Source organism: Dermochelys coriacea, chromosome 5 (assembly GCF_009764565.3).
Source record: "Dermochelys coriacea isolate rDerCor1 chromosome 5, rDerCor1.pri.v4, whole genome shotgun sequence".
NCBI lineage: Eukaryota > Metazoa > Chordata > Testudines > Dermochelyidae > Dermochelys > Dermochelys coriacea.
In genome coordinates this window covers 5,282,372-5,298,984 of record NC_050072.1, presented here as the reverse complement: position 1 = coordinate 5,298,984, position 16,613 = coordinate 5,282,372, and the positions used below count along the sequence as shown (strand labels likewise).

General features: G+C 45.6%; 1 protein-coding gene and 1 non-coding gene across 2 annotated transcripts in view; both read right to left on the bottom strand.

The window, feature by feature from the left end:
* The window catches only part of UBAP2 (ubiquitin associated protein 2), a 99,228-nt gene that overhangs the window by 15,332 nt on the left and 67,283 nt on the right, over positions 1–16,613 (bottom strand). The window contains 4 exon segments of the mRNA XM_038401233.2: positions 7,510–7,557; positions 8,508–8,599; positions 10,022–10,217; positions 13,403–13,469. Of these exon segments, the coding sequence (XP_038257161.1) occupies positions 7,510–7,557; positions 8,508–8,599; positions 10,022–10,217; positions 13,403–13,469 (403 nt within the window).
* LOC119856469 lies at positions 15,829–15,911 on the bottom strand. The gene has a single exon (XR_005293318.1). It is a non-coding gene; the product is annotated as a small nucleolar RNA SNORD121A (small nucleolar RNA).

The window sequence follows — 16,613 nt, the reverse complement described above, 5'->3', positions numbered from 1 at the left end:
TAGGACTAAGCAGCACTAGGCCCTTCAAATGTCCAGATTATGAAAATAGGATTCCAGCTGAGAAGGATGATGTTTTGGGAAAAAAATACTGCTATGGTAGTAGATGGATAGACTGGTTAAGATAAAAATCTGATGTGCCCTTTGGTAGGAACTCAAGATGTGGCATAAAGAGACCGTATCATTAAAGATCATTACATGGGAGGGGAGGGAAGAAGGGGAGAGAGGATCTGCCATCAAGGCTCCAATCTCATCAGCTCCAATCTCATCCTATGAGCCAACATGATGGCAACTAGGAAGGCCCTCTTCACAGATAAATGAAGAAGGGAGCAGGTTGCCATTGGTTCAAATGGAGGTCTCATGAAGTGGTTCAGAACCAGGGTTGAGGTCCAAGGATGGAGTGGGGTGTCTAATGTGGGGGCTACGTGTACTTTGACTGAACTGTTGGATCACCCAGATGTCTAGGAGGAGGGAAAGGGGAACCAATCCAGGCTGGAGGTAACCACCACACCAATAAACAAACCTCTTCCGTTGCTGCAGGTAGGTAGTGTGGGCCGATGTTTTCTACTCTTTAACAAACACCAGCTGTACCTCCATAAAGCAGGAAGCCTCTATTCCCCAGAGCCACCAGGAGCCACACTCTGAGGCATAAAACTACTAGGTTGGGGCGATACACGCAACCTGCATCATGAGACAGGAGATGAGGCATGGTCAGGAGTTTGACTGACGGATAGACACAGTTGAAGGAGGTAAAGGATGGGCTGTCGGTCATGACCCTGATTGCCTTGCCCCTGATGAGGGGCAGGAAATGGAAGTAAGTGTTCCTGACTGCCCTGATTTCCAATAGGTTGATGTGGAGACTAGCCTCATGGTCTGTCCATGTGCCCTGAACCACAAGTCTCTCCAGGTGGGCTCCCCAACATAACAGGGATGCGTCAGAGAGTTACTGATTGGGCTGGGTGACAGAAAGGGACGCTCGCACAGACGTGGAGTTGCTTCTTCCACCAATTTAGGGAGTTCTTTATATGCAAGGGGACCATCACCTGCCTGTCCAAGTTGTGTCTTCAAAGAGTCAGTTGTTCTGAACCTGGAAGCAGTGGAGGCACAGCCTTGTGTGATTGGCCACAAGGGTGTAAGCTACCATATGGCCCAAGAGTTGAAGACAATTCCTTGTTGTGGTCTCCTGAAATGTTCTGCCAGACTTGACAAGATCAAAAATCTGTCTAAAGGGAGGTATACTTTGGCTGTCAGTGATCCAAGCACAACCCAATAAACTGTATCCTTTGTACTGGTACCAGCATGAATTTCTTTATTTTCAGCTGTAGACCCAACACCTGGACAGAGCAAGAGCCATGTGAGTGGAAGCCAACACTGCCTCAAAGGAGCAACCGTTGAGTAACAAGTCGTGAAGGTATGGGAAGATCAGGATCACTTCCTGCAGCAGACAAGCCGCCACGCCCGCTAGAACCTTCGATAATATCCTTGAGGCCGAGGAGGGGCTGAAAGAGAGTACTTGATACCGGAAATGATCTTGGCCCATGGCAAATAGTGGGTATTTCCTGTGCAGTCGGCATATAGTTATATGGAAAGTAGGAGTCTTGTAGGTCGAGGGCCAAAAAGCAATCCCTTCATCCAGTAAAGGTATTATAGTTGCCGGAATCACCAGCCTGAACTTCCGAGGTTTTACAAGCTTGTTCAACAGTCTTCGATCTACGATCAGCCTTCAACCTCTGTCCTTCCTTGGCACTAGGAAATATTTTGAATAGAAGGGAAGGGGACCAGTTCTACTGCTCCTGTCAGAGAAGAGAGTCCACCTCTTGCCTCAACAGAAGCTCATGAGAGGGATCCCTGAAGAGGGATGGGAGAGAGTGACATAAAATGGATGAAAGAAAAGGAGTACTTGTGGCACCTTAGAGACTAACAAATTTATTAGAGCATAAGCTTTCGTGAGCTACAGCTCACTTCATCGGATGCATTTGGTGGAAAAACTTTTTTTTTTCCACCAAATGCATCCGATGAAGTGAGCTGTAGCTCACGAAAGCTTATGCTCTAATAAATTTGTTAGTCTCTAAGGTGCCACAAGTACTCCTTTTCTTTTTGCGAATACAGACTAACACGGCTGCTACTCTGAAACCTGTCATAAAATGGATGGTATAGCTCAATGTTATCATCTCCAAGACCCACTAGTCTGTGGTTCCAGATGAAAATGGACAAGGTAGTCCCCAAAGGGAGGGAAGTGGGCTAAAAGGCCCCACTGTACATCCAAAGGAGTGGGAGGATTTGAACCCTTGACCAACCTATCGAAACTGCTGTTTAGATGATGCCTGGGTGGTTGGGGAAGGCAGTTGGGCAGCTCTATTCCTCTGAAATCTCTCCCTCTTTCTAAAGCCTTCCCAAGATCTAAGGTACCCCAAGAACTGAATAGGTCATGACCTCTGGGCACTCAAAACTACTGAAACGTTTCTTGCTTGTAAGTGTGTCCAATGCCTAGGGAACACAGGGCAGCCCTGGAGCCCTTCAACGTGTGCAGGAAGTCATTCATTGTCTCTGAGAAGAGCTTATGACCATCAAAGAAGAAGTCCTCTGTGTTTTGAACCTCTCTTGGAAACCCTGAAAGTTGGAGTCATGACGTCCTGAGCATAACTACCTCACTGTGGCGATAGATCTGGCAGCAGTGCCTACAGCATATAGGGACACTTGGAGAACCGTTCTGGCCAATAACTCTAACTATGGACTGGAATTGTTCCTCTAAGTCGTGTGCGAGCTTTCAGTAAAGGCTGCAAGCCTGTTGTAATTAGTAAAGTAGTAGTTGGCTATGACCACCTAATAGTTTGTGATCCAGAACTGCAGGACAAGTTGAGGACAAGTACGAATTTCATTCAAAGAGATCCAGCCACTTTTGATCCTTGTCATGAGGATAGATCTTGAAAAGTGCCGCCTATCCTATTCATTCACTGCATCCACCACTAGGGAGTTAGGTGGTGGTCAGAATCCTTAAGCACACAGTGTTTCTTATCCACCTTTTTGCACATTGGTGGAATAGTGGCAGGTGCTTGCCACACCATCTTAGCCAGGTGAGGAGAGCCTCATTAATAGGTAGCCCCACTCTGGAGGGTGTAGCTGACTGCAAAGTATTCAGCAGTTTGTGCTGCAGATCCTTGACTTCCTCCAGAGTGATCTGCTGAGTGTCTGCTACCCTTCTAATGAGGTCCTGAAGCTGCCTGAAGTCGTTGGCCATGAAAGGTAGTGGAGGCATAGAGGCCTCATCCTGCAACAACAATGAAATGGGAGTCTGAGGAGTTGCTTCTTTATCTGCCCTACTCTCCTGCTCCTCAAATGTCTCCAGCTGTGGGGGTGGTCGACGGGGAGGGGAAGATATGAAACCCTGGTCTCCCTGAGGTACTGTACTAGTTTGGTACATTGCTACTGACAGTCAGCCCATGAGTCCCAAAATAGCCATTGCAGGGCTCCATAAGAAAGCAGGATTAGCATGCAAGGCTGGTTCCATTTCCCTTGGTGACCCACAAGGTCCTTCCTGCCGCTGACCAAAAGCAGATTCCCAAATGGGTATGAAGGAAAACCCATCACTGAAGTCAAAAAGACCATTTGGAAGTTGTCTTCCTCCATATCCTCCCATGGGGGGAGTAAGGCAGCTGTTGAAGATGGAGGAGAGCCCTGTGCCACAGGATGGCCGCTCAGAGACCACACTGTTGGTACCGAGAGATGCACAGTACCTGTCAACAACTCTGATGGACTCTGGTTCATCTGACACCAAGAGTTCCCTCGAGTATCAGAATTTCGGTGGTAGTAGAAAGGACCCCAGTACCGATGCCATAAGTGAGGTCGCCGTAGCCGAAGCCGACAGTACTGACAATGATGGGCGTACCGCTGGAACTGTAGATGTCTGGCGCTGTTGCTTCCTTAATACCGAGGGTATGGCTTGCACAGGCACCCCTGGCTTAGCTGCTTGCATTGGTACCGAAAGCTGGCTTAAGGCGCATGATAGCACCAATGGCCAAGTGGGATGCATAGGTACGGATGGCAGGGTAGAACTTGATGGTATCCTGTGCTTGCCTTCCTGGTGGAAGATACCGGTACGCTATCAGAGCCATGCTTCTTGTTCTCAGAGCTCTGGGGATTCACAGTCATGTAGGTACCGGAGGACGAGTCCTTGGCCTCACTGGTACTCTGAGACACCAAGCATCTCAATAGGGATCTTGCTCCTTAGAGTGGGAGTCCATGGTTCTCTTTCTGTGAGTCTTCCCAGTGGGCTCCAAAGATTTCTCTTGCTTAGGCAAGCATGCCCAGAGGCTGACGGGGTACCAGATCTGTCTGGGGATGGAGGAGAGGGGAGAATCTCCTGATCTAGCTCAGAGGATGGTTGAAGAGATCGTTCTATGGCTAACAGACTGAGCTTTATCTCCCTATTCTTCCTTGCCCTGGACTTAAGTGCCAAGCAAAAGAAACACTCCTAAGAGACATGGAACTGCCCCAGGCAACAGACACATTTGGAGTGCCCATTGCTTATCGGTATAGTCTCCCAGCAAGACAGGCAGCATTTGAAGCCTGGTGAGCTAGTAATGCCCTGCCAAGAGAAGACACATTGCTTGGAGGAAAAGAAAGACAATCCTCACACCTAAAAACTAACTGTAGTAAATACTAAACACTAATCTACAACTATAATCTACCTAACTGCAATAAAAACAGAAGGCCAAGTACGCGCTAGGTCGAGGCAGTAGAGAAGGAACTGAGGGCAGTTCACCCGCACACCACTACATAGCTTCGGTGCCTGAGGGCTTGTCTACACTTATTGGGTGATCAACATGCAGTGATCAATGCATCGGTGGTCGATTTAATGGGTCTAGTGAAGACCCATTAAATTGATCACAGATCACTCTCCCACCAACTCCTGTACTTCACCTGAACGAGAAGCGCGCGTAGTGTGGACCCCCCAGTAAGTAGATCTAAGAACATCGACTTTAGCTACTTTAGTCTTGTAGCTGAAGTTGCATAACTTAGATCGGGGTGGGCAAACTACTGTCCGCAGGTAGGATCCGGCCCATGAGCTGTTTTAAGTCAGCCCATGAGCTCCCGCTGGGGAGCTGGGTTGGGGGGGGGTGTCACACCACGTGGCTTGACCCCGCTCCATTGCTCCAGCTGGGGGCCACACCATGGGTGCAGGCTCCACGCAGCGCTTTCCTCAAGCAGCTCCCAGAAGCCACGACATTGCCCCACTCTGAGGGTCGCAGGCCCTCCATGCCTAGGAGCCAGAGAAGGGACATGCCACTGCTTCCAGGATCCACTTGAGGAAAGTGCCACGTGGAGCCTGCACCCCTGAACCTCTCCCCAAGCCCCAACTCCCTGCCCCTGCCCTGATCCCCCTCCCGCTCTCCAAGCCCCTTGATCCCAGCATGGAGCACCCTCCTGCACCCCAAACCTCTCATCCCCAGCCCCACCCCATAACCCACACCCCCAACCAGAGCCGCCCTCCCTTCCTGCACCCCAACCCCAATTTTGTGAACATTCATGGCCCACCATAAAATTTCTATTCCCAGGTGTGGCCCTCGGGCCAAAAAGTTTGCCCACTCCTGACTTAGATTGATCTCCCCCCGTAGTGTAGACATGGCCTGAGACAAGGAGGCATAAGTCCATGGGGCCGGACGAATTGCATCCGAGAGTGCTGAGGGAATTGGCGGCTGTGATTGCAGAGCCCTTGGCCATTATCTTTGAAAACTCGTGGCGAACGGGGGAAGTCCCGGATGACTGGAAAAAGGCTAATGTAGTGCCCATCTTTAAAAAAGGGAAGAAGGAGGATCCTGGGAACTACAGGCCGGTCAGCCTCACCTCAGTCCCTGGAAAAATCATGGAGCAGGTCCTCAAAGAATCAATCCTGAAGCACTTAGAGGAGAGGAAAGTGATCAGGAACAGTCAGCATGGATTCACCAAGGGAAGGTCATGCCTGACTAATCTAATCGCCTTTTATGATGAGATTACTGGTTCTGTGGATGAAGGGAAAGCAGTGGATGTATTGTTTCTTGACTTTAGCAAAGCTTTTGACACGGTCTCCCACAGCATTCTTGTCAGCAAGTTAAGGAAGTATGGGCTGGATGAATGCACTATAAGGGGGGTAGAAAGCTGGCTAGATTGTCGGGCTCAACGGGTAGTGATCAATGGCTCCATGTCTAGTTGGCAGGTGTCAAGTGGAGTGCCCCAGGGGTCGGTCCTGGGGCCCGTTTTGTTCAATATCTTCATAAATGATCTGGAGGATGGTGTGGATTGCACTCTCAGCAAATTTGCGGATGATACTAAACTGGGAGGAGTGGTAGATACGCTGGAGGGGAGGGATAGGATACAGAAGGACCTAGACAAATTGGAAGATTGGGCCAAAAGAAATCTAATGAGGTTCAATAAGGATAAGTGCAGGGTCCTGCACTTAGGATGGAAGAATCCAATGCACCGCTACAGACTAGGGACCGAATGGCTCGGCAGCAGTTCTGCGGAAAAGGACCTAGGGGTGACAGTGGACGAGAAGCTGGATATGAGTCAGCAGTGTGCCCTTGTTGCCAAGAAGGCCAATGGCATTTTGGGATGTATAAGTAGGGGCATAGCGAGCAGATCGAGGGACGTGATCGTTCCCCTCTATTCGACACTGGTGAGGCCTCATCTGGAGTACTGTGTCCAGTTTTGGGCCCCACACTACAAGAAGGATGTGGATAAATTGGAAAGAGTACAACGAAGGGCAACAAAAATGATTAGGGGTCTAGAGCACATGACTTACGAGGAGAGGCTGAGGGAGCTGGGATTGTTTAGTCTGCAGAAGAGAAGAATGAGGGGGGATTTGATAGCTGCTTTCAACTACCTGAAAGGGGGTTTCAAAGAGGATGGCTCTAGACTGTTCTCAATGGTAGCAGATGACAGAACGAGGAGTAATGGTCTCAAGTTGCAATGGGGGAAGTTTAGATTGGATATTAGGAAAAACTTTTTCACTAAGAGGGTGGTGAAACACTGGAATGCGTTACCTAGGGAGGTGGTAGAATCTCCTTCCTTAGAGGTTTTTAAGGTCAGGCTTGACAAAGCCCTGGCTAGGATGATTTAACTGGGACTTGGTCCTGCTTTGAGCAGGGGGTTGGACTAGATGACCTTCTGGGGTCCCTTCCAACCCTGATATTCTATGATTCTATGATTCATAAGGCACGTGTGAGAGCTGACCAGTCATCGTTAGTTAGAAATTTCCAGTCAGGGGTTCGAGAAGCACATGTGCACCAGAAGTGGAGTACCCATAGGAGTGTTACTCAAAGAAGAATCTTAAGGAACTTACACCTTCTAGATAATTGCACTGAAAGGAGATACTTGAGCAGCTAGAATACATCAACAACAGCTTCATCGAAGTAGGACAGCCTCAAGAAAAGCTCTTAAAAATCACCATAAACTGAAGTGGTTTCTGCGGGGCAGAACGACTACTCTGAAAGATTAACGCACAGTGAAAGCAAGCCATTTCGTTCATTTACTTACCATTGGCAGCCTGGATTGGAGCATCTGAAGATCGTCATAACCGTAGATCTGCTTGAAGACAGATAAAAATACAACGACATTGTAACACTTTTCTCTAATATAGGTCTATCTGTGGGTTTTAAGACCAAGATTAATCTAGACCCAGCCTATTTTAAAAACACCAGGCTATCGTAGATCTTGTACTATCAAGTTCTATTTCCAAGGGCTAGCATGGTTAAAGTTTGATTGATATGTCAATTACAAACCCTCATTTTCCATTATCATTGGCACTCTGAGATTTGAGGTCTGAAGTCAGTACAGTTCTCAAGGGCACACGGTTTACTAGAAACTGAACCACAAGACATTCAGAGCTAGGAGTTAATCAACCCTCTTACTTGCATTGTTTGCTATTACTGCTCCCGGTACATGGTGCTCCAAGATTCAGTGAACAGGCCTTAAGTTTGCAAGATACAATCATTCATTTCTAAGTTAGAACTGAGGAATGACTATTCCCTCCCTTCAGTGAAGGAAAAGAACTAGTGGTAGGACAGAGCGTCCAACTGAGGAGACTAGATTGTGCAGCTCTGAGATGAAGTCTGTTCCAAGGCATGCTGACATCTATCTGAAAATACAGGTGAAAGGACACGAATCTGGTTTTGAGCACAGCACACCCAATCTATCCCAGAAAGTCAAACATTTAACTCAGATGATTCTATTTCAACTGAAAGGGCCTAATAATAAGCCCATTGAAGTCCCTGGGGAAACTCCCATTTTTCAGTGGAAGCAGAATCAAACCCATAATCAAGGATTTTCAAAGTCAGTTTTGACTTTAGCAATGAATTGGAAACCTGCACAGAATATACTTCCCATACCCTTCAGCACTGGAGCAAGAAGTCCAGGATTCCACACACAGCACGTGCCAAAAAAAGAGACACGCTGGCATAGACAGTGGTGAGTCTGGAGGACCCTTTGGCACCAAGGAATAAGTAATCTAGGGCAGGTACAATGAAATTGCTTACTGGGTAGGCAGGCAGGAGTCCTCCAGGTCCCACAATATACTGGTTATGCAACAAGGGTGGTACACCTTGGGGCAGGTTGGGGGGAGCTTTGCCTGTAGAATCAAAATACAAAAATTTTAACAAGCCTCAAACTAAAGGCTTCAGCCCTGAGACAAGTTTGCTGGCCTGCCCTGAAGGCTGAACTATCAAGGTGTCTAGACAGCAGAGATTTGCTAAAGAGGAATGGTGAATAAAAACTGGAAGCTAACAATACCTGAAAGAGGGCCTGAACACCATAACAGACACCTTGCTAGCTAAGGGACTGGACATACTAAGAGATAAAGATCCTACACGGGCTCAGAGGTACAGAACATGATCCCATCCCAAAGATCAGTCTGGGTTTGGTGGATTAGTTCTCAGGTTATTAGGAGTCTAAAATGATGAAAAGGGTTATGGACCCATTGCTCCCTCCCCTAGTCCCTTTTCAGAGGAGGAGTCCAGGCCTCATTCTCACTGCAACAGATAGCAATCTCTCTGCTGTCAATTCTCTCTCCCCCACACCACCCAATCAGCTGGAAATCACTTGTCATCAACATCATGATAGCTCTCTTTTGTGGGTACTGCTGGCTTCAGCTATAGCTAGGAAGAGCAAAGAGGAAAGGTCATAATGCAGCTTTGATCTCATGCTATGAAGCAGGGCTGTGCTGAGGACCATGGGGGGAGAAATGCACTTTGTCTGGCCAGTCATTAGAATCTCCACCAGCAGTATGAGTGGAAGGGGAAGAGAAAAACGCTTCTGCATACAATTCAGGCAGAATGTCCCATTCCTTCACCACTTGCCCCTAAGGGATATCCTGACCCATCACATTTCCTTGTGGCAGCTAAAGCGAACTACAAAGCTAGCAGTGAACTTCAGTACTGCTTCCATTTAAGCACAAGACAACTCATCTCCTGTCTCTGAAAAAGACGAGTCTTGCCACCACCACACAAAATGAATAGCCCTGGCTGTTTCAGGTATTCTTTTTCCCAGCAGAGCCATTTGCAGTGGCATGGGCAACACATGAATCCAGAGCCGCCTCCTCTCAGTCACCAAGGCAGCAGTGCTTTGGCATGGGGTCATGAAGGCTGGAATTGCAGTGGATTCTGACTCTGCCACATGAACTTGGACTGCAGGGGGAGAGTGAGAAGTAAAAGCTAATGTGAATAAAGCCAAGAGCTGACCATGTTGCTTAGTTTGCAAACCAATTCTCTACAGGTCCACATTTACTAAATCAGGAGCAGCTCTGGTTATTATCTATAAAGCTTTCTGAAGATGGAACATGCTACATAAAAACTAATCATTACCCATCAAATATTCCCAACACACAAAAGCAGGCAACTTTATTTCATAGGCCAGCAAGTAAAGCATGCTGAAAAATGCAAGTCTTTAAAGAGTGTATATTTCTTAGCGTAGTTATTGCTGGCGTGGTGCTCAACTGACAACCCTGCAGACTGAAGTCCTCTGTCTATTCATGTGATTTGTTAATATTGCGAACCTGAAGACACTAAGGGAGCTGCCCGTGTAGAAGCAGCTGGCATAGACACACTGGTAACGCTCAGGCCAAGGCTGTTTGTAGTGTTCATACTGCTTGCCATGCTGACCACTGAAGATGTGGTGCTAGTGGCTGAGGTTGAAGCAGTTGAAAAGGTTGTTGAGGGCTGGAGTGAAGCTGTGCTCTCAACACTGGTGTGCTAGAAAGGAGACAAAAAGAATGGGGATCACAGAGCAGACAAATCACACTGCAAAACACCTGAGTAAAACCACCACCTGACCTTGTAGGTAGCAGCAGCATGTGCAAGAGAATCCTAGCATTATCATCCATTTTATATACATACTCAACAAGGAACAGTGAGCCAAAAGCTATAAAACCATTAAGAGGTTCTATAAACCTACACCATGAGAATGAAACGCAAGTTACCAGGCCTGAGTTGGAACTTGGAATTATATATCTGTGGTTCAGTTGTTTTTTTATTGGGTTAAATATGATAATTTTGGCTCTAAACAGAATGATCCTTTAACTTAGATAAGGTCACACTTGTGTTATCTTTGCAAGCGTCATGGGGTTTATCTAAGGAAAAGGGTATTTGCTTTAAAGGGCACATGCTAATAGGATTTCTTCAGGCCACTTGCAGAAATTAAAAGAGAAATACAAACTTAAAAACCGTGATGCCCTTAGTGGTAATGGAAATGTGTTAAACTGATATGCAAGCCAGATAGGGTACTGCTTGCAGCATAGTGCCAGAGAGCAATATAAGTGCCATAATGGCAAAGCTAAAGCTCAGCAAAGAATGGGAAGAGGGAACGTTCTGCTAAGTAAGATTTCAAGGTACAGTAAAAGCTGTTTTATCTGGCACTTCAACTGGAAAGCTCTATAAACCAGCATTTCTGATATTCACTGAAACACCGTTTTATAGTCTGGGTGGCGCGGGGCTGGCAGGAGGTTGGGGTGTGAGAGGGGGTGTGGAGTGCAGGCTCTGGGAGGGAATTTGGATGTGGGAGGGGACTTGGGGCATGGATCTGTGGGCCACTCACCTCGGGTTGCTCCCCGCAGGCGGCGACCTGTCCTGGCTGCTCCTAGGCAGCTCTGCATGCTGGCGCTGCCCCCACAGCTCCCATTGTCCGTGGTTCCCTCCGCTTAGGAGAAGCCACGACAGGTCGCCACTTGCAGGGAGACGCCTGAGGTAAGCGGCCCACGGATCTGGAGCCCCACACCTCTTCTTGCACCCCAAGCCCCCTCCCCCACACAAACCCTCTCCCAGAGCCCATGCACCACATCCCAGCTCGTGCCCCCAGACTTCCAGACTTGCACCCTCTCCCGCACCCGAACTCTCTGCCTCTTAGTTAACGGGCATTTTTCACTAATGGGCACCCCCCACTCTTCCAACATGCCAGATAAAACAGCTTTTACTGTACTTGCCGACTAGGGATGATGTAATGGTTTCTAACACACTTACTGGAGTGCTACATATACTGAACCCATACAGAAAAGCCCTGTACTAACCATAACCAATCCATGCACCATTTTGGGGTTGCATACACAGGGGCAGCCCACCACAGAATAAGGCAGCAACCATCTTTCTATTCAGCTCTAGGAGAACCACATTTATTCAAATACTGGTTGTCTTGTTACCAGAAACATACTGACATGTGCAGATGACAGTAATACCCATGCAACACATTCCAGAATCATTTGTTACATGATGTTCTTCATACATCTCAGACCATGTCATCTGCACACTGCCTGCTAACTCAACTCCACCAAGGTTAGAAATAACGTTCAAAACTTCGGAGCAGCTTCAAACAGCCACTTTACTATGACTTTTTAATGCAACTTGTGACAAAAATCTCTCTCTACTCCCTTATGTGGAAGTTTCCTCTGGGGTTACATTTGTCTGAGGGGCAGGATGGGCAAAATTCAGTGCTAGATCATTGACAGTTTTAATGTCCAATCAATCATGAGCCATCAGCAAGAGAGACAAGATCTTTATACCACTAGAGAGCTGGGAAATTCCCTCTCTTCCGTAGTGAGATAAAGCACTTCTCAGTCCCTGGTAGGTGGTAACACTTTAAAAAGGCATTGTGACACTGGCAGACCAGGCGTCAGCTCATGCCTAAACCCAACCAAACACTGATGAATGCATAGCTGGAAACCAGTCTGGCTCACCTGTGTGTTAGTGTTATTAAAATAGGTATTAGATTTATAAAAATATGTTTAGTGTTTAGACTTTATGAAAAGCGTGTAAGATATTGCATGTATTAATCTCACTTAATATAACATTTGTACCCCATGTTATTAGGTTAAGTGTTTGTATTGTAAACCTCTAACTGTATAACTCACCAAACAGGAAAGCAGCATTAACTAATGTAAAAGCTGGCTTCCTATAGAAGGTGTTAGGTCCTGTACACAAGAAGGCTCACTGAAACCAAATGCGCCACTGTGAAACATCAAAGGACAAAGACTTTGCTAAGTGCATTCTTCCTCCCACCCCCATGAAGAGGAGACCCATCAGCTTGAACTCTGGGAGGAAGGGAATAAAAATCCCTGACATGAAGAAACTGGGTCTTTTATGCTGGTTGGACTCTGAGGGGCAAGGAATACTAATCAGAAGCAAAAGATCCTCAGTGCTTGGCATGGGTTAGCCCTAAAGGACTTATAGAGCTTGCTTATAATAGGAGCTTCTATCACCTTTTGGAACTTAATACTAACTCATTTGTGTGTATGTTTACCTGCTTTAACCTTGTAAATAACTCATTTATTTTTCTTAAGTTTATTATAGGATTGGCTACAAGTGTTATCTTTGGTATAGAATTTAAGGTGCAATTGACTAGGGTAAGTCCCCTTTGGGACTGGGAGCAACCTAAATATTGTTATTTTTGGTGTAAAGGACCATCTCTCACAAAGGCAAACTTGCATGGGTGGCAAGACACACCAGAGTACCCAAGGGGACTGTCTGACTCCATGTTAAGGCTGTAACAGTGTTTTAGGAGTTTACACTTGATACTTTGTTGGTGAAATCTAAGGATAGAATTCACAACCAGTTTGAGATTTGTGCCCTGCTTCTTAGCAGTCTGCCCTGAGATTAGTCCCACTCCAGACAGCTTGACAGGCATCTTAAACTTTTATCAGGAAAGCTGACTGTAGTTTTAATGAGATAAGGTGGGTGAGGTATTATCTTTTATTGGAACAACTACTGTTGGTGAGAGAGACCAGCTTTCGAGCTTACACAGAGCTCTTCTTCCGGGCTGGGAAACGTACTCAGAGTGTCACAACTAAATGCAAAATGGAACAGATTGTTTAGCATCAGTAGATAACACATTTCAACACTGCAGACAACAATGTAGACTAAATAGCTGTTATGATGCACACGGGACTTACCGCATGTGAGGTGCTCGCAGACAGCGCTGCAGCAGAGGAGAGGCTGCTCTGATGATTGGAGAGGGAACTAGAAAGACAAGTTTTAAAGGGTTAACTAATCATCCTGAAATTTCTCACAACTGAACATTATAAAAGCATTTAAAAATACTTCTTAATGTTTTAGTGATTTATTTTAACACTAAAAAGAAGTTATTGAGATGTATAGAAAACCAGTTCTGGAATCAAAAGCAACAAAAAGTCAAATGTCTTCTTACAATGGAGAATGGCAATTAACTACTCTCCTCTCAGTGTTATAAGAAAGCCATTGTGACTGACATGAAAACATTGCTTATTAGAGTTCGTAAATTTCTCATGTTTTAAATGAGTAAAAGTTTCTTATGGGGTTGCCAAAGCATTGACTACAAGCCATTTATAAGAAGAAATAGAATGCCTTCTAAATTCAACTGCATAATACTGACCCCACTAATGAACATTCCAGAGAATTAACACTACAAGTCTGCTAATGGTCTCAACCCCTTCAAGGAAACAGGGACCAAAGAAGTGTAGATTAAAAAGGGTGAAGTAAAAGCAGGAAGAACATTTGTCACTTAGAACACTGAAAGGGAATTCCAGCATCAAACTGAAATCACACCATCAAGCCCCCAAATCCATTTTAATCACTCACAATATGCATACATAACACTACATATCTTCTATTGTTATCTGCAGTGTTGTTGTAGCTGTATTGGTCCCAGGATTCGAGAGACAGTGTGGGTGAGGTAGTATCTTTTATTGGACCAACCTCTGAAGAAGAGCTCTATGGAACTTGAAAGTTTGTCTCTTTCACCAACAGAAATTGGTCCAATAAGATATTACCTCACCCACCTTGTCGCTCTTATATAAAAAAATACCAATTACATTTTAAAATATTCAAACACAGTAAAACTCTGGGAGTCAGAGCATGTTAAAGTGTCCATTACACAGAATATTCACTATAGAAATTCTAGGTAGAAATACAGTGAGAAGATAAAGGGAAGAGTAGCGAAGGAAGAGTGGGTCAAATAAAAATAAGAGAGACTAAAACAATAGGAGTTTGCATGCATCTGTAGTCATGTAGACTCTTCAAGCTAGGATTCTGGAGCAACTTCTGTGCTCTCAAACCTTCACTGCTTTAGGCAGGTCTCCACTTTCTGAATTTAAAACACAAACCTAATTGCCAGAGTTCACTCTTCATTTAATCAGATGATTTAAAGACCTAAATCTCTCATCTTATTTACAAAGGAAAAGCGTCATATCTCCTGAGATATGTAGAATCATAAAGGACAGAACTCGGCCTTGAAATAATAAACGATCAGCTCCATTTGCAACAGTAAGGAGTTTCTCACCATCCGGTTCACACACATTAGGACAGTTCTCAGAGGCAGACTTACTCCTCAGAAGTCTCCTAGCAGAAATGAAGAAAGCAAGCCACATTCTTCCTGCTAGATGTGAATCTTCTGATGCCTCAGTAGAAGGAATACGGTCTTCCCAGTTCCTACATTTTCAGGAAAGCCTGCCATTCTCAAACTCCTAATCCTAACTTTTTAAATCAACTCTCGTTTCTTGTACTGCATTGTTTTGTTTTTCTCGTCCTAGAGTTAGGCTATCCCCCCACATCCAGCACAACTCAGCTAGTTTATCTTCAAGCTCCTTTAAATCTCTAGAGAAAAGGCTTAAAGTTTTTCTAAATAGTGGAAATGGACTCTTGTAGAGATTCTACTTTTATGGAGTAAGTTCATTTTTCCCACAACTGCTTGTTTTCAATCAAGGAGTCCCATCTCCAAGATTATAGAGCTAACAGCAACACCAGCACCAGATTTCAGGAGCAGTCCTGTAAAAGCCTTCTTGGCAGGTGTCTAAAGCTTGTTCTTAAGCATTTTAAATGACCAACAGCTTCACCTTTCCTCCCACCCCAAAACTAATACCACCGCAGCAAAATAAGGAGCAAACAAAATGCAACCACCACAAACAAAGCCAACCACCCAGAAGAGTAAAGCAGCTCAGAATCAGGTCTGCTCACCACTCACACGTCTGTACGCTCCCTTCAGAATTCTGTCATTAAGAAAGCCCCATTCATGTCAATGAGGGACAGGAGGACAAGTGTACAGGATTAAATACAGACATTTTCTTTGGAGATGCACCAGTGGTGTTTATAACCAGACTGAAAGTTAATAGTGTCGGACAGTTCCTAATTCAGAACCAAGCTCTTGGTGCATGTCAAGGAGGAGGACCAGCATACACCTCTGCAGCTTTACAGACCAATTTCACTAAGACTTTTAGTGCCTCTCTCTCCTGCAGCCACCAGGATGAGGAGACACTGTGGCAGAAGGAGGGAAATGGTTCAGTCATGCACAGGTAGTTTTCGAAATGCACATTCCCCCAACAATTTGATTCATCGGGGGCCCGCTACTGAAAAGACTCAGACTCAAGAGCTGTCTGCACATGCAAGTCAGATATGTGCTTGGAAATCAGGCATCACTGTCTTTTCAGGTTACTCCATGTCTGTCCCACATCATGCACATCCCAACCCAAATTTCTAGCAAGGCGCCTCACTCAGTTTGTGAAGCGCTTTGGATCCCTTTTGGATGAAAGGTGGTACAGCAAAAACATGAGATCGAGTCTCGGGTGAAAGGAATAATTCCAATTACTTGAGGCATTTAAGACTTCACTCAACACTGGCAGTCCAGTAGGGCACAACCATGCACTAGCTGGGAGATGGACAAGACCCATTAGGTCCTGGCTCAATCCATTGCTAAATTCAAGGGAAAAAGTGCAGAGGTCAAACAGCGTAAGTACTTTATATAATTAATATAGACTCACGATGACACCTGTTCAAGAAAGAAGCTTTAATAAGGTGCAGTGTGAAGCAAACAGCTGACACAGAAGAGCTGAGTGGTGATGGACTGAACTTCCCAGAGCTTCAATCTGACATTTCCTCAAGGAAACATCTTAGCAAGAAGCACTCGGAACCACTCAGCCCTCAGTCCCAATGTAGACATTTTTTTACTGTAAATGTGTGACAATCAAGGATTTAAACATCTACAACATTTTAAAATGGTCAGAAAAGCAACTGCTAAAGAATTGAATTTTTATAGGCTAAACCACTGGCCAGATTAATAGCTGGTGCTGTGGATAAGGTGGCAGAAACACCAAACGAAGGTGAGTGTCTCTCATTTGGAATCCATTATAGGCT